The following is a 23,980-nucleotide window of genomic DNA, read 5'->3' as shown; positions in this document are numbered from 1 at the left end:
CCGCCCGCCGCAGCGCGGGTCTCGGTCGCGGCTCCCCGACCCCCGGCTGGCGCCGCGCGGGCTCTGCGCCCTCCCGCCGGCTCGTCCCCACCTCCGCGCCCCTCTCCGCTTGCCCCGCTCCCTCTTAACTCTGCGAGCGCGCTGACAAGGATTTCTCCCCTCTTCCCTTTCCAGAAGCCGAGATCGAGATTAACGATTCCTTAATGCGGTTTTTTGATCACTGCCAGAAGTTCGTGGCCTTCGTGGAGGAGAACGATACAGCAATGCATCAGGTGGATGCCTTCAAGGAAGGTCCGGAGATGAGGCAGGTTTTGGAGAAGGTAGCAAGCGTTTTGTGTTTGCCGGTGGACGAGTTGAACGCAGGTAAAGGCAGCCTGTTTCAGGTCGCTCCCGTTCTGTGTCCGTGTGAAAACGGACGCTCCGTGGGTACGGGAAGTTAGTTTAACACGCGCAGGAAATTACAGAAGCGAGCGTAAGGTATTAGCCATATGAGGTTGCGGATGTATATTGGTGCGATAATGTGTGCTTGTTGCCTAGTGCTCGGAAGGAAAACGCCTCTGAAAGAGTCTCGCTGTAGTGAGCGTGACCGGGACTTTGTTTTGAAGGCTGCAAATAAGTTACTCTCTTGATTCTCTCTTGGACGGTACGCGTGGCTTTTGCGTCCGTGTTGTAACTTGGCTTGTCCAGAAGTGCCAGGTTTCCCTGTGTTTATCCCGAGGTTAAACTTCGAGATAGGCGCCGCTCTTGATTGGGGTTACAAGCGTTCCCTTAAAGATGCAAAGCTGAAGCTGCAGGATGCGGCTGTTCATATTCACCCCATAATGTGGGGGCTGAGTAGTGGCAATCAAAGACAGGCCTGCCCCGAGCAGACACATCTTGCCTGTATCGCCTCTTCTGTCTTTTACGGTGATCAAGATACATTAACAGTCAGTACCTGTAGCCCATGCATCAGCAGATGTATAGCATTCGATACGATTTTTCTTTTTGTGTGCCCCARTGTAATATGAAAAGCTTGCAAAGCAAAATTTGGGTTCTGCACATTTAATTCTGTTGTGGAAAACTGTTTATTTTTAGTGTGTGGCCTTTGGACAAGCAATTATTTATTGGATCACACTGGTTGTTTTCATCATTAGATTTCGGTTACCTCTCATCTTAGGGGAAAATTGGGAGAAAGTTATTAGTTCTGTCGCAGTTGTTCATCTTTTGCATGCTTCTTGGATTTATTGCAGATCTCATTCAAGTGGCTTTTCTCGCCTGCTCATATGAGTTGGCAATAAGAAATGTGACCTCCCCATGGTGTTCGCTCTTCAGTGAGGAGGATGCCAAGGTAGGTGCTGAATGTTAAGGGGAGAGATATTTGAGAAACATTTAAAAAGCGGCTTAGTGTTCAGATACAACTTCCAACTGTGCAAATAATAATTATTAAGTTCTGGGTCTGTTATTCTTCAAATTAATGAAGCGCTTTGTCTGGTCTCCAAAGAGCTCTGGATTAATCAAACAGCAAGAGAATTAAATACTGCTGTAGCCTTGATTCGTCCTGATTAAAATGGTCTTTTACTGTTGTGCTTAACTCATATAATGCTTTCTTTTCCTGTAACTTTAGAAGTGCCTTGGACAGCTCTGTTTCATATTTAAGGGTCTCGTATGATAAAACGCCTTGATTCTTGAGCGTTAGAGGACAGCAGATGAGGTCTTCTAGGCCCTCCAAGACCCCCCTTCCCTCCTTCCCCCCTTTCTTTCTTTTTTTTTTTTTTTAAAAAGGGCTCCAGGACCCAACAGAGACCTGTGCTGCTCAGTATGTTCATAAATAACAGCGAGTTAAAAATTAACAGTGAGGTGGGAAAGTTTGCTGGTTATACAAAGTTGCGCAGGGTATTACGGATGTGGGGTGGTTGAGAAGCCTTGCAGAAGGACCTTATGAGACTGAATGACCCAGCAATATAATGACAGATGGTGTTCASAGTAGGAAAGTAAAGCGATGAGTGTGGGATAAGAAGTTGAAACTTCACATGTGATTTGATGGRCTCTGAGATCCATTTTGGCCCTTAAGAGTGAGATTTTTTTGGTGCTATTGATCCATGAAAATGTCAGTTCAGTTACAGCTCATTTTAAAAAAAACAAAAACAAACAAAAAAAAACAACACCACACCTTTGATGCTAGGAATTGCTAGAAAAGGAGAATAACAAGGGGAGCATCACCGTACTGCTGCATAAATCCAAGGTATGCTTCCATCTTTTTGAGATGTGTGCAGTTTTGGTCTCTCATATCTTAAAAAGGATAGAGTTTGACCAAAATGTCATTGAAGGTGTGGCATTGCTTCCATTTGAAGAATGACTAAGCTAAGGATCTTGGACCATAAAAAATGTTTTCAACTACGAAATCAGAAATGATACRGAACTGGTGGGTAGTGATCATTTTGTTCTGTCTTGTCACGTACTGTAACCAAACAAAGCCAGCAGGACATGGGTTCACAACAAACATTGCTTTTTACACAGTGTGTAGCCAGGCTGCAGGAACTTGCAAATGCTGAAACTTGGTATGAGTTCAAAGGGCAGATTGGATGAATTTGTTGGAGAGAATTCACTGAGGTCTACTGAATTTGTAGAAAACCACCTTGGTGGSCTCAAAGTCCTAACCTGAAAATTATTGGAGCCTGGGAAAACGTATGTAGTCTCTTCTCTAGGCCTGGTTAYGAGCATGTTTAGAGACAAGATGCTGAACTTGATGGATCTTTTATCTGTTGTKTCTCTTTTATGCAGCACATAGCAGAAGCTGTTTGAGCTGGAACCTCAATTTTTATTTTTGTYAAAGAGTTGCTGATTTCATGCTGAAATGTCCTTGTTCCTCATTGTATTTTTATTTTCCTCTGTGCAATAATAAAAACTTTTGAACTGTGTAACTGCAGGTACTGGAATATCTGAATGACCTGAAGCAGTACTGGAAGAGAGGATATGGCTATGACATCAATAGTCGCTCCAGCTGYAATTTATTCCAAGATATTTTCCAGGAATTGGACAAAGCGATGGAAGAGAGCAAAAGGTAAATAAAAAAAAGTTTTTGGGCTGTGACTGGAAGCTTTCTGTGGTTGATCTTGAGTTGGATTTAATGTGAATAGAAGTTAAGCATTTCACTTCCAAAGATAACTGAATGGTTGAGCTCARTTAGAAGAGTTTGTAATAGAGGGACTCTAACCTTTGATAGAGCAATATTACTCTAAAAACATGCTTTTTGCTCTGTTGATRCTCTTTGTACCCAGCTAGTTTGTTTCCCTGTTTTAACCTATTGATCCATGCAGGCTTTCAAGGGGCAGCCAGCTGCTGCGTCCAATAACGGTGTTCTTCACTTGGTCAGTTGTGYTAAAACAATTAACTTTTTAAAACAAGGGCATTTTAAATAAAAAGTTCTGTGATAAAGCAGAAGACTCTGGGATGAAAAAATCCTCATGATATTTATAGAAACCTTGCCTTCTTTCTACATATGTTTGTTTGGAGTCTATTGTGCTATTAAAGCTCTCTTTTCAGGCTAAAGGTGCTGAAATGAAATTCTAGATAAATATCCTTCCAGACTGATCCAAACACTTAGTGACTCTAGACCTGAGCTGAGTGTTGCAGCATCCAAGAGGGCTGAGCTGTCATAGCAAACCTGCCTTCTTCACTGGCTGATGTCAGTCAACAGTAGTGATTCAATATCTGTTTGGTCTTGATCTTGACCTGTGTGAATCCATATGATGGGGAGAACTGAAATGGAAATGAAACTTAAGGATATATTATGGCATGGAGAAAACAATAGAAAAAACAAAGGCRTCAGTAGGATTACAGAATGGGACACTTTTATGTCGCAGAAGTACGTGCATGTACTTCCACGTGTTGGTTATCTAATTTTTTGAGAGCTGCTTTTGGCTCAAACTCAGTGTGCTCATATGAGGATTGATTTATATAATTCATGTGAGTGTTCCTCAATGCAAATTGAGGAATTAATCCATGTGATCAGTCGCCAAACTATGACTTTATTAATACTTTAGCAGGTAAGTGTGGAAATGTTTATAAAAGTATATAAAATCAAGATAGTCAGACTGTATACATATTGTGCCTTTAAATACCTGGTAGAAACCATTTTTTAAGTAACTAACTTATAACCAGCAAATTCAGCTTTGATGTTAAAATGTAAGCATCAGTTACATGTGGTGGATCTTTGTGCATTCCTAGCATCCTTGGGACTTCACTTCTATATTCAGTATATTAAAGTGGATCTACATAACGCTAAGCAGAATGATATTAACAGATTTTAAAATTTTCAGAAACGAAAGTACTACTCATCGATGCTCCAGGCTACTTAGAATGATTTTGTTTTTTTTTTAAAAAAAAACTTAGTAACCTATTTAAAAACAGTATTTTCCTTTTAGTTGTCAGACTAAAATTAGAAGTAGCAATCATATTTTGGAATACAGGAGTAATTCATAAAGTTGATTTTTAGCAGCAGCAGAGAAGACATTCAAAGAAGCTGTGTTCCTTAAAATGATTTCCTGAGCGAGGAGGATCTAACGTAGACATTAACAGTGATACACAAGTTTGAGAATTACATTTTAACTGACTTAATACTTAGTTCTTTTAAGTACTGTGCATCTTAAAGTTACTTTTGGGGTTCACCTGGAAAATCGGACTGAGTTTAATTTTGACAGTATCAGCTCAGTATGTGAGAAGTTAAATGCATTTAACTTTTGCCTTTTGAGGTTTACGTGGAACTTGGAATAAAATCAGTTGGAATGAATTTGTCAGCCTTTACAGAAACCTGCCGCAATACTGCATGGTAAATGGGCTAATATGAGAAACTGGAGTAGAAATTTGTCCGTTTTTCATGTATTCAAGCTTCTGCCTGTCATATCTGCTTATTGATTTTTTTTGCCTTGTGCTTTGAGCAAATACCAGCGTGATGGCGTGGGAAATCAGACTGGAGCGTGATGTGACTTGCTGCTAACCYAATGTGTGCCTCCCAGTCCCTGCTTGCAAGGCTTTCATCCAGACCAGCTCCTTGATCCGGCTCCAGTGGGGAGGGAGCTGCACGGGGTTGGAAATGAGAGCTGAGGACGGAGCGTATGGGACTGCTACRTTGTGTGGCAGCACTGTTCAGTGGTCTTTCTGAACCTGATGTGTCATATGCCAGCCAGCACGAAGACAACTCTGCTTATTTTGCCATGAACGGGTTCGAAGTGGATGGTTGCAAACACTGAGTTTGGCTTTGGGGAGGAGTTGCTGTGAATGAAAGATGGGCAGGAAGAAATGGTTGGGGACAGGAACCTCTCCTGCAGCCAAGCTGGCTTAAGAAATTCTACTGTGAAATGATCGCTTGGGTTCTTGGAAATTTAAGGCCAGTCTAGGATTCTGTGATCCCCCTCATTTCAAYAGTGGAGGAGTCAAAACTGTGGTTATATTAGATTATCCTTTAAATAATGGTCTTCACTGCATCCTTTCTGCAGCCTACTAGGGAGCTAAATAAAAAAATATATTTAGCCACAGGTCTTCAACGCCAAACTGTGAACAGACTGTCAAGCGCACTGCTGTGATTGCCCCTGTCATGTGTTATGTCTATCTCTGTGCTAGTAAAACGAATACAGAAAATAAGAACTGGGAGTGGGCAGAGAAATAAAAGGTTAAAAGAAAGACAAGCAGGAGCCATAAAACCCCTCTGTCCTTCTGAAATCTGAAGAATGAGTTCTTAATGTAGCTTGACTCAGGTGAGGAGAATGATCTTTTCAAATTTGTTTGCTTTTAGTGTCTTTACTCTTTGAGCAGTGACAGCCTTACAGGTTTCAATCCTTATATACCCTAGTCAGAAAGCCGTGTCTTGCAGGGATATCTTATATCCAGTTGAGTTTGACAGAAATATACAGTAGTTGACAAAATCAGTATCTGTACTCCTGAGTTATTGAGAACTAGCTCAGCAGTCCTTAAGTTATAAGGTGGACTCCTTAGGAAAGAGCAGATGTTGGAGGCAGGACGCTGAAGCACCAAGACAGTTTCATCCTGTCTGTTGGCTCTAGCCTTAGAAGTTCAGCTCTTAAGTTGCAGAAGGAAGCAGATAGCAAGTTCATAAACCTATGGAAAGAATGGGGACACTAAAAATCTTGTGAAATTTGGAATTGCATRAGAATTGCATGGAATTGTGTGTCTTCCTGAACGGTAAATGAACGCTTGCAAAGTGTTTTGCCTTGTACAAGAAGAGCATGCAAGTCCATCCTGCAACGTAAGAGGGCAGTCTTAAAGCACCGAAGACTGAGCATAATCTGAATCACGTAACCTGGTGCATTTAAAAGGAAGTAGAGATCTGCCACTGCCAATTGATTAGAACAGCTTGCATCTCTTGTGATCTAGAGAGTGGAGGTGCAACTGATGCTTTATCACTTAGAGGGACTTATCCTGACTACGGCTGAGAATGAAAAGGCACGCACGTTAAACTTTATAACACTACAAAATGTTTGGTTGTGCATGTATGTGTACATACGTGTCTTTTTAATGGTGTAGTGCAGCTTTAAGGCAATTGGTAAAGTGTTTCTGCAGCAGTTCATTATTCAGAAAATCAACCTCTATGATGATGGAATGTCTTTCAGTCGAATATTGCTTCAGTTTAGCTGTGTTTAATGTTGATTTGTTATTGGCTGTTTTGTTATGGAAATTTGAGAGGGACAGATTTACTTACAGCACCTTATTTTTTGGTCCAGGTTCTTTCTTTTTGGAAAGTTTAGATTGGGCTATTCAAAAGCAGACTGGTGAGCATTTCTGTTTGCTTGCTCTTCTGTCATATCAATCCCAATGGAAATAGCTAATTTAAAGTACCAATAGCCTCTTCTACATAGATCTTGCAGTACAGCAAGGTGTTTTTGAAGGCTATGAAAGGGATTTTCACTTTGTGCTTGCTTTTGTTATCAATGTCTAGTAAAGGTTAATTCTTAAGTAAAAAGCATCTCTTCCTTGGGACCTCACAATAGTTGCAGTGAGCCTTCCAGGACCGCTGTCCTCCTTGTCCTCCCAACCTTCTTGCCTGTCTGATGGTAAATGTAGTGTTCACATTTCTAGGGAAAGATGGAGACCTCATTAGTTGCACTAGCAGGACTATCTTGTACGTAAAAAGTTTCTTAATTAAAAAAAAAAAGAAAAATTATCAAGAGGAGTTTAATATCATGTTAAACCAGGTGATTTGTTTTACCAAAATGGCATAATCAGGCAGTTGCCTGAGTCTATAGAGCACTTTGTGAAGACAAAACAATTTTATTCAGGTTGTCTTGTTGTGGAAAAGGATCTATGGTTATGGAATAGGATCCATGGTTATGGGCAGAATAGTCAAGCTATGTAACTATGTTGCAGAGAAGCTGATGAGGAGCTCGTCTTCCGCAAACTGGTGTTTCTTCCACTAGAACCTAGACCTTACTGAAATTACCCTTACTCTTCATTATGTTGGTAAGGTTGCGAGATGACAACACATGCATGCATGTCCACTTGGCATTGTGCTAGTATGGAAGAACCCTTGAAAGGCCGCTCTTGCCAGTCATCATTTGCTTAAACAGATAGAGGATTTGTTTAGAGGATAGAGGGTGTCCAGTTTTCCGGAGCAGTGCTATTTATGGCAGGATGTAGAGGAGCAATCAGTGAATAGCACCTTACCTAATAAGAAGCTTGAGTTCTTTGAGACACATCTGTTTGCCACAGCATGTCTCCTGTCCTTGCTGCTGCATACTGCGAAGGTAATGGAGGGGATCTATCCGTGTTGACCTTGTCTGGAACCAGAGGCATCCAGAAGCACCAGTGAAGAGCAGTGTCTGGACCCCCACAAGTGCTAAGATAGGTTATATTGCTTTGGTACATTCTTCAAGGATTTGATATGTTTTTTTACTTCAATATGAGCTGTGCAATTTGTGGACAGTTAGTGATCCTAACCTATTACGATTTCCCTCCTCCCCTCCACACCAAATAATGCTGATGGTACAGACTGTAGGAATAACACAGCCAAATCTGAATCTTGTCTTCCCTTTTTCCTTGATTGCCCTAGCAATTGTGAATCTGTTGGCCAAAGATCACAGTAGGCTTAGAGAACACCTTTAGTGTTTAACGTTGATTTGTTATTGGCTGTTTTATTCTGGAAATTTGAGAGGGGCAGATTTACTTACAGCACCTTATTTTTGGTCCAAGTTCTCCTTTCTTTTTGGAAAGTTTAGAGTAGACTAGAGAGCCCCTATAGATCATGTGAATCAGCAGCAAAGCAGAGGAAGGAAGCTTGGGCTTGATGGACCTCCCCGTCCCTCCTCAGGTAAGGTATGTCCTGTGCGTTGCAGGGGACTGCCAAGATTGCCACCTCAACCGCGTTGCTCACTGACTTCTTGCCTGGTTGGGAGAGCTGGAATGCTGAGGGATGAGGAAGGGGGAGATTGCTGAAGTTACAGAAGGAAGCTACTATTACTGCAACATGGAGCATCAATCTGTAGGAAAACCAGTACGCTGCTCATGGAACAGATTAAGGTGTGCATAGTTTTGCAGCTTCAGATTTTTGTGAGTTTTCTAGGTCAGCCTAGGTTTGTGGTTTGGGACTGCTGTGGGTATTGATGAGAAGTGATGTTTTGGTAGTCAATGCAATAGGGAGATGCTAATCTTACGTAGCTGCTGATATTACTCTATTTTTATAGTTGGCCAAGGGCAGGTTTGAAGATTGGTTGTGGCGTATTTTAAGGATATCTGATATTCATTAAACTACCTTAGACTTCTAGCTTCAAATATCAAACACTTCGTTCCTTTTTGCTCTTGAAAGAGAACGTGAAAATACCTCTTTTCATTTGTGCTGGCCAAACGATTTAGATGGATTGAGATGGTGCTCTTTGTGCAGTCATCTCAGTATTCAAAGTACTTGGCTAATGATTAAAAATACTAAACTAGCTGCATATACATATTGCAAAATACTTGATGGTTTCCTCTGAAAGTGTGCAGGTTCTAAGTACTTAAAAAAAGACTAATTGAACTTACTCCAAGATCCAGTGAMTGTGAGCTTTGTAGCTGTACTAGGCAAAGCCATAATTTAAACATTCTCCCTTCCCGATTTATTGTTAGCTTTTAATATTTTACATAATTTGCTTTCCTCTTTGCAGTTTAGTTCACAACAAAATTGCCAAATTTTATGTAGTTGTTCAGTAGTAAATAACTATGTCCTAGTTGTTTCTTTCAAAACTATGATTCAGCATACAAGAAGTCACATACGATCTAGAAACAATTAACTGTTCAAAACTTTCCTGTTGTAGTAAGTACAAAGGGAACAGAGCAAAAGAGTTTCCACATATTCAGAGGAAATGATATAATTGCTGTATAAAAATCTTTGTGCAGATCAAAATCCTTTAGTTGTTTCTTTTATCAAAACTTCTTGGTTAGTGCTGGAATCCCGTGTTTCCAGAGTGCAGGGTCTTGGTTCTCCGAGTGCATCAGCAGGTTGAAGACATCCTGCATCCCTTTCTGGTGCTGTAAACCGGTGCATTTGATCACCCACTGACCCACAAAGTAGCTCAAAAGGAGACCCTGGGCTATCATATGTAGATGTAGTATTTCAAGCATGTGATTTACATTATTTGATATGCAAAGCATTTTACAGCCAGATTTATATTACAAGGGGTAACTTTACGGTATGAAATGGCTCTTGCAGAACCAGATCAGAAGTGTCTGTATTGCACTCCCCAAAGAGTCCCTGTCCTAGAGAGCAAACAGGTGGCAGGTGACTCCGTGTGGCTTTGTATAGGTCCACATGAGGTGTCCTCACCACATTCCCTTGCTTTTTTGGGCTTTGGAAAAGCCTCCAGTGAAAGCTTCTGCAGTGGATGATTGTCACCTAATCTACTAACAGCAGAGTGATATATAATTTACCAAGATAAAGAGCTGTTTGATTTCCAGTGTATCTGTTCAAAGAGAAGAACAGACCGTGTGCATCTGATGGGTGAACTGATCTCTCTAATAAGATGTTCAGGTATTTACAGAATAAAGTGCCAGCTCTGCAGTTTAGTAGACCATAAAGCTAGTATCTGCACACTTAAAAATAGGCAGGTTGTGTCTTCATTTCCAGGTAATCAGAGAAAGAGATGACTTTCACTGGTAAACACCTCAGACAGCTTGACCTGGGAATTTCTTTATACTGTATTGTACACTTGTTTTGATAGCTCCATCTTTGAAAGATGGGACTTCTGACATGATTAAAGAGTACTTTTGAGGAAACCAAGGAGAGCCATGAGATAGAATTACGTGATTTTCTCAAGGTCCTTGCAGCACGTTCAGTTCAGTGGCACGACAGTGTCTGAATTTCTGAAGTGTGCATGTGTGTTTGCTGACTTCTGCCACATACCTGGGCAGTCGGGTTAAGAGAATAGCCCCTGGAACGGCATGTCTTTTCGTTCATTTGCCTAGGACGTGGCATATAAATTATTGTCTGTGCCCTTCAAACTTTCCAGAATGTAGATAATCTCAATTTAATTACCTAATACTTGCTTACTTAGAACTGCTCTGAAAAGATAGCTCAGCAATTTTTATAGAATCAATATCCTTTTATCTAAAGAATTTTTTTAGAAAAAAAGGAGGGTGGGGGCAAAAGAATACCTAGACAACTAACATATAAATGAACTGGTCTGACCAGTATCTAACCTTACCTTGGGCAGTAAGGGTTTGATAAATGCAGTGATCAAGTGCAGTGACCTTCTTGATATGATTTGTTTTTAGCTTATAAGAATGGAGCAACATTTAGCATCAGCACCCAATCTGAGACCATGATGTATTTAATTTTCTGAAGTCTTTAAGAATTTAAGAGGTTGATCCTTTCAGAAGGGAGCATTTGAAACTGCAGTTAAGAAGCTAAATGCAGACAAACCTAGGTATCTTTGGGTGATTAACTCATGTGGGACTGGATAAGAGCTACGACCTTTTAATCAGGGTTTTAAATTAATTTTGCGTGTTTTTATCCCCTTTCCAAGTTCACCTTTACCATGTCCTGGTTTGGAAAGGAAGAAAATGTTGCTCTTGTCAGCATTTGTGGGGATGTACTGTTGTGTTGGTACTGATTTTGGAAACTAGTGTGCACAACTGGCTTCTGTTGTTCTGCCATTTAAGGTAGAATTTTTGACACAGGAGTTCTTAATACCCTTTAGCAGATTTATTTTCTTCTTCCCGCTGGCAATACACTGTGAGCAGCAACACTGTTCGGTGTTTCTACTATGCTCCGAGTCCCAGCTCGTAACGCCACGTTCCTTGACCTCTGCTGTTCCCTTGCAGATCTAGGGTTCCTCTGTCCATTTTCCCAGAATATTTCACTCGGGGAGGTAGGAAGAGAAGAGAATTCATTCAGTAGCTGAAAATGGAGAGCCAGAACCCTCCTGAAAAAAACCCCTCCTATCAGAGGGAGAAAGGACAATGTAATTTAACAACTGTTAAACAACAAAGTTTAAACTTCTCTTCTTTGAAGTTCTCAGAGGGATCTTTACCTTAAGTGAGAAGGTGCTGTTTGAAGGTTGGCCAGGTAAGTTTTACTGTAGGATATGTTTCTTTTCATCCCATTATCTCTTGTTGTTTTGGTTATCTCTAGCTGAAAGTTATTTCAGTGCTTAGGAAATAAACTTTGGTTAAAAGAAAGTGAATTTCTTCCATATCTGAGGCTACGTATCAGTAGTCCTGAAAAAGTAGGAATGAATCCCCTGTTGAAGCTGCAGAAGGTTCAGGGTTAAACCCAAGTCTGCAGGGATCAGGAAGCACTAGAACTGGCCTGTACAATAAGTCACACATCCGTGCTTCTCCATAGTGCTGCTATAGCAGGCTGAGACTTAACTTTTGGGGGCTGTGCTGGGCAATATTCAGAAARACTGCTCCATTTTTAACTGTAGTAAGATTTTCTTAGAAAGTTACAGCTGAAATGCACACATCTCTTGAATGAACTCTGTTGCGTGTTCTGCTTAGTGGCAGCCACTTCTACTTGTTTCCAAATGTCCCATAAAACAAATATGAAACCAGTAGCCAGCAAGAATTTTCAGACAAGCAGTTAATATTGTATGGCGAAGTTTCATGCACAGTCTCTTCGTCTCACTTTTAGGTTGGAAATGAGGTTTCTTTTTAGTGATCAGTATGCTTTCCATAGCTGTTTACTACAAGAARAAAAAGTTAATTCAAGTATTATCAGTTGCTCAAGTAGGACATTGAGAATTTTGTCCGACACCGTTATGTAATGCTGAGTCATGAATCTTTCATAACAGAGATTAAACATGGAAGTTTTAGGCCTTTGGTTTAATATTTTATTAGCTTGTGCTACTGTTTTGAATTTATCAGTATTCTACTGATTGAATTATGTGCTCCCAGTTTGAATTTATCAGCACTGTATGAGCAACTCTAACCTTTGTCTGTGCCCATGCCTGGGGCAGCCAATCTTGTACCGATTTCCCATAATTAAAAGTGGTGCTATTGCTGTTTTAACCTTGATCGTCATTTTTATGGTCATTACTGTATGATATGAAACTTTAATCTAAACTAGAGTGATGAGTGCAGACACTGAACAGAGGGTGCTTCAGCAGTCTTAAACAGAAATCCAGGATCTGGCATTGGTGAGAAACCAAGCAGGCTTTCAAGCATATTGCATTAAGGAGACTAGCAAAAACTTGGCTGTGTATCATATAAGGAAACTCTTAATCCTTATGAAAACAGTATAGTGGGATGGTTGTGAGTGGGAGAGATTTCAGTCTTCCTTCTCCAAAGTGGTTTGACCTGTTGCCATTAGGCTTTCAGGAGACTAAAAAAGTGTAAATAAACTCAGGTGTTCTTTCCTTGTTCTTTAGAGCGCTTGTGTGTGTATATGCTATAACATGTCTTCTCTTCTGGAAACACATGTTTTGCTGCTCTCTTAATTAAGTTAATCATGTTTTTTTGTGTGTGTGTATGTGTTATTTACTTCCATTCTAAAATTCCTGCTAGCATCAACTAGAAGGTAAAGCCAAATCTTGCTGTGAAGTCAGCACACATGGCCAGGATATTAAATCTATTCTTTTCCTTAGCATCTCTCAATCTTTTGTTATTAATTTGATGGGATGTAATCTACCTGACTGTGGAGTGAATAATGCCCTTGTACTTTGTGACACTTCTTTTGGAGACTCCAGCAGTACATTGACAATAGCTTCCTGTTTAGTAAATTTTAAGGTTAAAACCCAGCCCATTTGAAAGCAAGCATATGTATAAGGGCTGATTTAAGGGCAGTTAGGTCAAAATGCAAAGTAATAGYTTGCTAAGCCTGGATGACGTTCACCTCAGAGTGCTAAAAGAACTTGAATGAAATAGCTGAAATAACAACAGGTTTATGGTGGTTTTAATCAAGAAGCTTCTAGGGGCTGGTATATCTGTGCCTGTGGTCCATACCAGCTGATCTAGTGGAAATAATAATTCAGRCTACCATCTATAAGTTCCTTGATGGATGTGATATACCTGGGTAGTGCCAGTATGGCCCTTCTAAAGGGAAGCATCTCTTGGAGCTCTTGAGAAGGATCAGCAAGCGTACAAATAGGGTAATCTGAGTTAATACAGTCTGTTAGATTTCCAAAACTCTTTCAGCAGGTTTCCTTATGAAAAAATGAGCCACCCTGGGTTAAGGGGGGGGAGGTCAGTAGGTGGGTAAACAGTGAACAAAAAGATAGGAAATGAAGGGTGGGACTGGTTGGTTTTCATAGCAGAGGCAGGTCACTGGTGTTGGTCTGCAAGGATCAGGACTGTTCAGTGTATTGTAATTGATGGAGAGAGAAATGAGCAGTCAAATGGTAATGCAAATGTAGCATATTTATTCAGGGCAGATAAGTAAATTTTTTTAACCAGGGTGAATTGTAGAAAGACCTTATGAGACTAACTTGGCTTGAAACTTGCAGATGGACACATCTGTGAAGCGATGCACATAAGAAGAGTGATCTTAGTCTGTCAAGTATGATCAGAGATAGCTATTACTGCTCAGGAGTGAAATTTTGAGGTTATGATAGTTCTCCGGAAATAACTTCTKCAGACAAACTAGAAAAGATATAAAAAGCTCTGATTTAAGAAAACAACAGACAGCTTCATGGGTGTAGTATGCATTTGAGAGGTGGCTTAATGTCTTGAATTCCATGCATTTCCTATATTCTGATCTTCAAAAGGTTATAGCTGAGCTGGAAAAAAGTGACAATGTTCTGAAATTACTCAGTTAGGTTTTATTGACTTGGAGAGAAGACGACTGCGAAGTTATGAGTAAAAAGGATCAAATTGTAGGTGACCTCTTCAAACAGAAAAATTAAGAGCTAGCTAGAAAGCAATGTATGAAGCTGCGAAATTCCTTGCCACAGGATGTTGTGAATTCTAGGAGCTTCAAGGGGAGACTTGGCAAGTTTTTGGAAGCAAGATTCATTGAGAGTTCCTCCATACAAAGAAGCCCCATCTGGCCCAGGAAATCTCTTAAGCTGGAAACTGTAGGAGGCCAGAAAAGTATCCCGTTCCAGTGGTTGTCTTCTCTTCTTCTCTAGGCATCTGTTTTTACTTTTTGTTCCTATTTGTTGATTGACAGGAGGGATGTCAAACCTAAAAAGACTTCCTGAAGCTTGGTGGTGGGGGAGGATCGAAATGAATTCAATGAAAAGAATAAGGAGGGAACAAAGAATGGAAGGGAAGGGGAAAAGGGTCAAAGGATCCAAAAACTTAACAACTTTAAAACAAAGGAATTAGAGTGGGAAGGTTATAAATAAAAGAGGAGAGATGCAGCCAGAATCTCTGATTTTAGAGGAGCTAGAAGAAGGGCTGAAGTGTGAGGCACTTGATGTAAATGCATACCTCGCGGTGCAGCAAAGGTATGAGGTGAAAGAAGCGTAATATCCTCCATACAAAAGTGCTTCTTTTAGCTTTTTTTGGAATAGCAAATAGATGTAGGTTCCTGGGGGCTTTGGGGGTGGGTGGGTTTTTTTTGGTTTGGTTTGGTTTTTGCAAAATACATTTTGCCTAAGGGTGGGGGGAGTATGTGTGTATATGCATGAACATGTCTAAGGAGTATAGTCAAAAGAGTGTAGGCTCTCCAGGGAGCAGGACTGTGCAAGATGTATTTCAGACTGCACAAACACTGTGGCTATATGGAACCAGTAATGTAGAACCCGTCATGTACTCGCACTAAAATACTGCTTATCTGAAAAAAGTTCTTATCTGCAGGTAAGTCCCTCAGTTAACCATTTTTCAGTTGCTTCAGACTTTAGGTTCAGGCAGAGGAGACACCTCCTTTTCAGACCAATCAAGATGTGCCTGATCTGTGGGTGGACTTTCCTGGCCCATACTGAGCAGGGGTGTTACTAGACGTCACCTTTTGTCTCAGGAAAGCTAAACGTGTATTTACACGTCCTGGAGTGACCTGGGAGAGCCATCTGGAGATGGTGCCAAGAATACATCCTCCTCCCTTAAGAGCAAGGGGCAGATATTCCTCTTGGCTGATGCTTCCTCATACAGCAAGCCAACTGTTACCTTTCCTTTGGTCGAACAGTGTGTAACCTGTTGTCCAACAAACTGTCTTGGTTTTAAGCCGTGTTAGTGATGTGAATCGTTGGCTTAATTGGCAGAAGTCAGTGATAGCAGTAGCTGTGTTTATAACTTGAACTAGTAATTTGCAGAGGGAAAGCTGTTTTCTCTCCTGATTTCAGTCTAGCCTTTGGTATGGAAGTATACTGCTAATATACTCTTCGAACAGATACACCATGTTACTAAACAAAACAATAACTGGGAGTATTTTGTTATCAAAATGTGATTCTTGTTTTAGCACGATACACAGTTTAAAGTATTGGTGGTCGTAGGCATAGGCAAGAAAAACTCTCCTTAAAATTCTGCTTTGGTGGTGGTGTGGCAAGGGGGGAAGTAGTTTTCATGTTAAATCAGCAAGGGTAGCAGCGTTTAGTGTAGTTTGTTAATGTGCCAGTAATTTTGTGATTAGACTTGATTTATGTCTTGAAACTGAATTGTCACCTATGCTTTATTACAGCAGTTGAAAAAAGTTTTTTAATCTTCTATTTAGTAAAAATGCTGCAAACTTTGAAAACTTCTCAGGTTGAAGAAGGTGACAGTTTGCAGTCTTTTCACCAGCGCACCTTGTATTAGTTTAAGCAGAAACTTATTAAGATGACTTAAAAATTGTCTAAGTCTTTTGAAGTATTTAGAGAGGCTAGAGAAAGAGTGTGATTTAACACTAAGTCATTTTTCTTTGTGAAGGGTATCATGTCCTGAATGAGCTCCCTTAATTGTTCGTTATGCTTTGTCATTTGGATGCTTTTTGCTTTTGCTAGGGAATAACCAAAAAAATGGTTAACTCTAATAATTTATATTAGATGCAAACTCAGAATTCTGGGAATAGCTGTGTTATATTTTAGTCATAGTGTTGTACTAAAGCAAATCTATACTTCTAGTGTGTACCTAGGAGAATAGCTATACTTATTTGCAATGGATTTGAGTTATGGGAGTTACAAGTTATCAAGGTGTCCTGATGCCTTCCCAGATGCCAGCAGTGGAAAAGAAGTCCAGCCACGTAAGATGAAGGGTTTCATTTGGTTCATGTTTTAGCAGAGCCTTGCAACTGGCCTTTGGGGATTTGCTGTTCTTAATTCCTGATGAAAGGAGGCAGTGCTATTTTTAAAAATGTTATGTTTAATCTCAAACCAGTATGTTAGTGGTAACATGTTATTGGTGCTTTCCATAACTGAGACTGGTACAAGTAATTGGGTTCACACAGGAAGTCTGAGAGATGCACAAGGTATATGGGTGCACACCATGAATCTGGTCTTTGCTTTTGTTCACCGTATTCCTTCATTTCTGGCTATATTTATTACAATATGTATTACAGATCTATATTTAACTTGGATGCTTTGAAAAAGCTTGTTATATACTGAAATTCCCAAACAGGCTTTTTTAGGGCATCGGAGGAAACCAAGTTCAAACTCTACTACTTCAAGCTTTTGCTACTGACTGCCGTGCAGTATGTTGGTATGCTCATTTTGAATCACGGGCCCTTTCTGATCCTTTGCCCCTGTTTTGTTTGTTTTTTTTTTTAGTTCGAAGCCCATTTCTTCACCTGTGATTGTACAGATTGGACACGCCGAAACACTTCAGCCGCTGCTCGCTCTTATGGGCTTCTTCAAAGATGATGAGCCTCTCAGGGCAAACAATTACGTGAGACAAACGCATCGGAAATTTCGCAGTGGCCAGATTGTGCCTTATGCAGCAAACCTGGTGTTTGTACTTTATCACTGTGATCAAGTGAATACCTCTAAAGAAGAGTATCAAGTGCAGATGCTGTTGAATGAAAAGTTGTTGCCGTTTCATCACTCAAATAAAACCATCTCTATTTATGCAGACCTCAAGGACTATTATAAGGACATCCTTCAAAACTGCCACTTCAAAGAAGAATGTGAATTACCAAAAAATAATAATACTGCTACTGATGAACTTTGAGGAAAGGAAATGGAGTGTTTTTTGTGCAAATAGATCTCAGTTCTGTTTAAAAGATTTTGTGAACAAGCACTTTTGATTTGCTGCTGCTGCGGTGACTTTCTAAACTTGCAGATTTGATGGTCATGACTTATTTGGTTGCCTCCGTTAGCTAAGCGCACTGTTTGCATATTACATAAGCAGAATTACAAAAGCAAATGGCAGTAACAGGGTTGTTGCTTTGTAACAAATAAGTGTTGCAAGATAAAGCGTGCCTGTATGTTTACATGTGAGAATAAGTAATTTCGTAGGTCATTCCTCTTAGGAACATGCAGTATATGGATTTAGGAGCTGAGGCAACTTGCATTTTATCAGAGCTGAAGTTGGTTAGACTGATTCAGTGTTGCTTTGCACTGGCTGTTTTTGGTTGCTTTTTTTTTTTCCTAGGGCAGGCATGAGATAATCCAAACTTGTGAACAAGAACTTTTTTGCTCCCTTTCTTGAGCATCAAGGAGGAAGAGGCTATGTATTCCTTCCCCACAGCTACCCATCTTCTGTGTGGACAGCACCGCACGAACATCTTGTCTTGAGCATTTAAAGCAGGAGGAGTTGCAATATTTCTATGTACATTATCTGCCTGAAAAGGGTCAAGGAATTGAAATTCTTACAGGCATCAACACATCCAACATAGCGAGTTAGCCACTGAGGTAAGTAAATTCTCTTTAATAAAAAACAAAACCAAAAACCCACTCAGCTACTCTTCCTTTAAAGAGCTCTTGAGATGCTGTGTTTCTCTGAGCTATCTGGTATGTATTTTCACCTGATACCATCAATTTCTTGTGTTAAATGGTTGGGGCTAGGGCATTCAGGTTAGGCTGTGTTATGGCTTTGAATATCTTTGCCCTCTTAGAGGGCTGACAGTTTTCCTAGAAGCACTGCTTGGACAGGACCTCTGCAGGTCTCCGGTCCAGCCTCCTACTTGGAGCGGGATTTTTGCCAACCCGAAATGACAGAAGGTTTCAGATTGTAATAACTGTCTGGCTAAGACTTGACTTTTGCTAGCTTTAAGGCGCTGAACATGGAATCACTTACATAGGCCTTAGACTTTTGATTTGCTAGCTTGTTCTTGAAACAAAGCTGGTTTTAAAGAAATGTATTGCATAAAAGTATTGGTGTTTTAGAGCAACTGCACTTCAAGTAGGTTTTCATGCTACTAAAAGATGGCAGGTATTTTAGAGAGCCCCAGTGTAGCAGAAGAGGCAAGAATGATGATAGTTTTCCAAAAACACCTGAAATACACTAAGTCAAATTCTCGCTTGTCCAAATAGGAGTGGAAAAAATTGCCCCAGGCAAATGAAGATGTGGTTTACAGCGCTGGTAGCTCTTAAAATGTGTACTTGCACCCTTGTAATGAGTGCTCTGGAGTTCACTGAGGGACAGTTTGCTCCATTTATTGGGAAGGGGGTGAAAGGCTGGTATTAAGCACTTAAACTGTGTATCTCATGCACTATAAATGTTTATACCCTTGTTTGCTTTAGGGTAACTTGTTCTTGTAGCCTCACCTTGAGACAGGTTAGACTGACAACGTAACTGCTGCATGGGTAAAAAAGAGAGAGAGACCTGGACTAATTTGAAGCTGACAAATAGTACTGTGAGTCTCTAATTAATTGATTTTTCTTTAATATTACTTATATAAAAAAAAAACATTTTGGGTCTGTGTACCTGAAAATTGAGCAGAAATGAAAAAAAAATAAGGTTTTTTTAGGATATTGTGACGACTCTTCATGGGCTTTGAGCTGCTGCTTCTGTGGAAGCAGATCAAAACTGGTGCTTGTTTTAGTATTAATGTCTTAGTGAAGTGCTTGACTGCAATAACTATTGCTGCCAATCTTTTCTGAAACTGATGAAACGGAAAGGGAAGAGTATCAATACTGAAACAAATGCAGGAAAATGTTCAGGATAACTGTCAGCACTAGCATATGGCTTTTACTGCTGCTTTATATCAGCTTTGCATGTGTCCTTTTTTTTGCGTGATCCTATCTGAAAGGAAGTCAAATGATCATAAAGTCTATAATAAGCAATTGCCACAAATTATTGTGGGACAATAGTAGACGCAAGTTATGAAGAAATCAGCCTTTGCTTAAGGATAGTTAAGTTGGTTAAATAGCAAACATAAGGTGGTGAAAATTCACCTTTCAATAAATAATTTTTTTCCTGGAATGAGTCACCTTGTATTCACCAGATTGTGATTTGAACGTAAGGGATGAAATCCTGCCTGTTGGAAATGAATGGAAGATTTTGTTTGCTAGTGAGACTACGATTTTACTCATCTTCTTTTAAAAAAGATACAACCTCCTTCTGTATGGAGGACCACTTTTGATTTTGTGCCAAATGAGCTGGAAGGACCAAATAGTTCATTTTTTTTTCTATAGTGAAGCATCATTTACTTCTGTGTTACCAGGTTTATTGTATTATAAATAGAATCTGTGCAGTGAACTTCAGGGATGACTCTTCGGAGATGATTTCATATTTTGCTTTGGAGTACAGTTCAGTCATTTCCAGCATGACATATATTTCTTCAGTGGCTATCACCAAGCTATTTGGTTTCTGATCTATATTTAAGGGGTGCACTGATTCATTCACTGGCATAATTAGAAGCTGAATGTGGAAAGTTTGTACAGTTGTAGCAACAGAAGCGTTTGCACATATATATGTGCTAGGCATGCGCTACATTATTAATGTGACTAATTCTTACCACTTGGGAGGTGACTTTAGTATGACTCACTTGTTTAAGGAAAAAAATATATATATTTGTGCATGTAATGGAAAAGAAAACCAAAACAGACGGGAATACTTTCATAAAGTTGGGCACTAGCTCAGTGAGAGGCGCTTGGACAAGCGGCCACATCTCCTGGTTTTGGAAGCTACCATATCCTGAAAAAGTCCTGCAAAGAAGATGATGCTTTCTCTTTGTTCATATGGCTCTGGACAAAACTCCTCATCTCGGCCATCCACTGGAGACTGCATGTGTAATCTTTCTGCAACTGGAAACTTTCCTCAATGAAAAATACTGACATTGTTCTTGGGTGCTGGCATTAAATAAATTTGATACGTATGTTGTTTTGTTAAATGTCTGAAGCTTAACCGATCTCTCTGGCAAATTCATTTTTCTTCTGCATAGGTGCCATTGCTATAATGCTGGTTAGCATCAACCTGTCTAATCACAGTATGTGATACAAATTTGGGGCAATATGATACTAGCAGGATGAATTTTTTGAACTTGTTTTGGATTTTTAGTGCTGTGAAATGTGAGTTGCATGTTTTCTTCATCTCACTGTTGGGAACAGTAATAATGATATGATCTTTAGTATCACGGCTGTGTTCTGCTTCAAAATATATTTAGTAGCTTGCTATTACTTGCACTGGTGTCTCTGATTATTTTAAATTCTCAAATTGCTCGGTAATTAATATAAAATACCTTGATTGGGTCAAGATTTTCACTTCTTTTTTGAGGTAAGTGAAAATTCACTCGTGTTTCCAGGGGCCTTTAAAAACGGTAGTTATTTTCTGACAAACTTTTAACAACTATGACAATAGTATGCAAAACTGCAAGAAATGATGTGCATTTTGAAGTAGAATGAATGGTGCACACGCATTTTGGAGCAATCTAGAATCTTGCAGTAGCGTTTTCTTGAATGTTACTGATTTCTCAACAAGACTGTCAATAAGTTTTTGATAAAGAATTACAAACATGTATAATGCGATACTTTCTAACCCATCATTTCTTGTTTAGCAATGTGTCCTCATTATTGAGCATCCAGTAATTAGTTACCTTTAGTTTGTTAATTCTCTAATTACCTGTACTTAAAAATTAAGCTTTGCCTGGAGTATGTTTATGTGCTGAGGGTGTAGCACTTTCAGAAGCATGCTGTGACTAATTGACACCATCTTTGATGACAGGCTCTTTCATTTTCAGATGTATTGGTCTCAAAGACAGATTAAAGCAAAAATTGAGTGATGCTGCTTTGTTAAAAATACCCATACAGAGAAGGAGAGAACTGTCTCCAAGATACTATGGTTTATCTTTGAACAGTTGGATCCCTTGCTTTCTCATGCTTTAAATTAGCACAATTCCTCCTGATTCTCAGAGTCCTTTCAAACTTAGCTGGATCAGGTTGAAGGTCCCTCTTGCCCTCTATCATCTTTGAAGGGTAATCAGTCACGGATAATAAGCAAGAAGTATAAAGCATGCAAACAATATGCAGTGGCAGGTCCACCAAAGTATGGTGCCAGCAATCAGCACATCAGGAGCCTGTGAGCAGGGGAGAGCTTGTAACCTTGTTTAACATTTCTGGAGAGATCTTCCCCACCTTCTCTTCTTCTGCAGATTTGCTGCAGAGCCCAGTCGAGCTTTTATCACCCATGTGATGCCAAGTTCAAGGTTTGTATATATGTATGGTGTAGAAGGGGTTTCTTTGTTTTAAACTTCTTAATCTGTGGGTTGGGTGGTTTGGTGTTTTGTTTTGTTTTAGTTGCTTTGTCCGATGGTAATTCTGCTTAGCTGGAGCCCCTTTGGTAATGCAGAAGGGGAGATCTGACTCTCATGCACCCAGAGTGCATGTGTGCATTTTGTCCTTTCAATGTGCTGCTATCTTCAAAATTGGCTTCAGTGTGAAGGCTAGGCAACCTGTGTAACACTTCTAGCTTTTGAATGCTGTTTTTTGTCTGACTTACGGTTGATGTCTCTGTAAAGGCAGTATGGCTTCCCCCCCACCCCTTGTTTGCTTCCCTATGTGGAAAACGAAGATTGTATATACAGATTAAGCTGCATTAGGGTTTTTTTTCAAACTAGTCTAATACTGTAAGGAGATATTTTTATATATGTATTTTTATACTACAGCTCAGCTATAAGCTTGATGAAGAACCCGCTCCTTTCATTTAATTTGAACTTTCCATCCAGCCGTGACTGTCATGTTTCTAGGAGCCTTTCTGTCACAGTACAAGGCTGGCTTGTTTGCATCACGATGCGTGTTGGGCAGTCCACGCAAGCTATTACTCATCTCATCGTTAGCTTCTTCATGCCTACAAATAACTTGATAAATTGTTCTGGTATTTTTCTGGGAACTAAAATCAAGCTGCCCTATCTGTAATCTGTTTCTTCTTATGCTAGATACTTCTGGCTAAAGCACAGCCAAAATGACTGGCTCTTAATCCTCTCCAACCAGTCTGTTTCGTTCACTTAATCTAATGCTTTTAATTAGGTGTAGTTATTTAATGTGTTTGTGAAGCACTGCTGTTCAACTTTCAGAAATGTATAATGGCTCTTAGTTAGACAACGTGCTGTCCTAAGGGATGCTCCCCAACTATCATGACATTGCAGAGGAGGAGACACCGTGGGCTGTCACGCTCTCTGCGGCCACCATTTTACAGAATATCTTTTGTAACCGTATCTACCTATTGGTTTAAAAAAACGTCAAAACATAAAAAAAAAAAAAAAAAAAAAAAAAAAAAAAAAAAAAAAAAAAAAAAAAAAAAAACCACACTCTCTAAGCTGCTGGTTCCTGGAATGTCTGCCAAGAGACACTTTTATAAACCTTTGTCTTTTGGTTTCCAGCCTAACTTTATACTTGGTCTTTGTGTACCACATCTGTTTTCCAATGTATACTTGCCTGCCTGACATGTTTAGAGACAGCACTTATATCCTGTTTCAGTTTTTGTTTGCCAGGTTTAGTAAGTCAATCTCTCTTGGTCTCTCCTTTCACCCGATTTATTTATTCTTCTGTGTACTGACTCTTGTTTCACTTCAGTTCTTTTGAACATAAATTATTGCAATTGTTTTCCACATGAGGACTTACAAATGGCTCACTTGTTGGCAGAGGTATTTCCCTTAGTTTCTCTCTTGGGAAAGTTAATCATTATGCAAGTGCAGTTTTTATATTTGCTAGTTTGGCTGAGGCCTATGTTTGTGGTGCCACAGAGATTTTGTGCTTTGTCTCCCATCTTCTGCTAGGTAACATTTTCACTTGTTCTCACAGATCATTTCTTGTGCATGGGTTTCTTGTGTAACTGCACATCCCCTCTCCTAGGCAGTATGTTATTGGTTATATTCTGCATGCATGGGTTGGAAATCTGTTTGCCTGCACATCCTCTCCATTGATGATCCAGAACCTGCTGGATGGAGCTCAGTGCCTGGAGCCTTGTGCCTCTCAAGCATGAAGCAGACGTAAAATCCTACTGTGGTTTGGCTTCACAGAAATGCCTTTGGGGTTTGCATTTCATTACATATACTTCTGAATTACAGGGCTCTCCCTGGCCTTTATGTGGTACTAAATGGCAGGTCTCTCCTCTGTGGTCTATGCAGACTGTCCACCTAGTCAACCAGCATGGACATTTGGGTTTACAGCCAATCTCGGGATCTTTTTACCATCTGAAGAAATAATATCAGCACATAACCACTTTCTACTGCACCATTCTTCTTTTGGACCTGAGTTCAGATGAGATAGATGGATACTTGTGTGTTACC

The 23,980-nt window shown here is 39.9% G+C and overlaps 1 protein-coding gene across 1 annotated transcript; it reads left to right on the top strand.

The window, feature by feature from the left end:
• The first annotated feature begins 178 nt into the window (after positions 1-178).
• On the top strand, positions 179-18,202 carry MINPP1 (multiple inositol-polyphosphate phosphatase 1). The gene is made up of 4 exons (XM_085306148.1): positions 179-363; positions 1,230-1,327; positions 2,907-3,040; positions 17,082-18,202. Exons 1-4 carry the CDS (start codon positions 204-206, stop codon positions 17,479-17,481), a joined length of 792 nt encoding a protein of 263 aa, XP_085162274.1. The 5' UTR covers positions 179-203; the 3' UTR covers positions 17,482-18,202.
• Positions 18,203-23,980: the final 5,778 nt, after the last annotated feature.

This window comes from Rhea americana, unplaced genomic scaffold, assembly GCF_003343005.1.
Source record: "Rhea americana isolate MKP2758 unplaced genomic scaffold, rheAme1 scaffold_233, whole genome shotgun sequence".
Lineage (NCBI taxonomy): Eukaryota > Metazoa > Chordata > Aves > Rheiformes > Rheidae > Rhea > Rhea americana.
The sequence above is the reverse complement of the archived record's forward strand: the minus strand, read 5'-3'. Positions and strand labels throughout refer to the sequence as shown.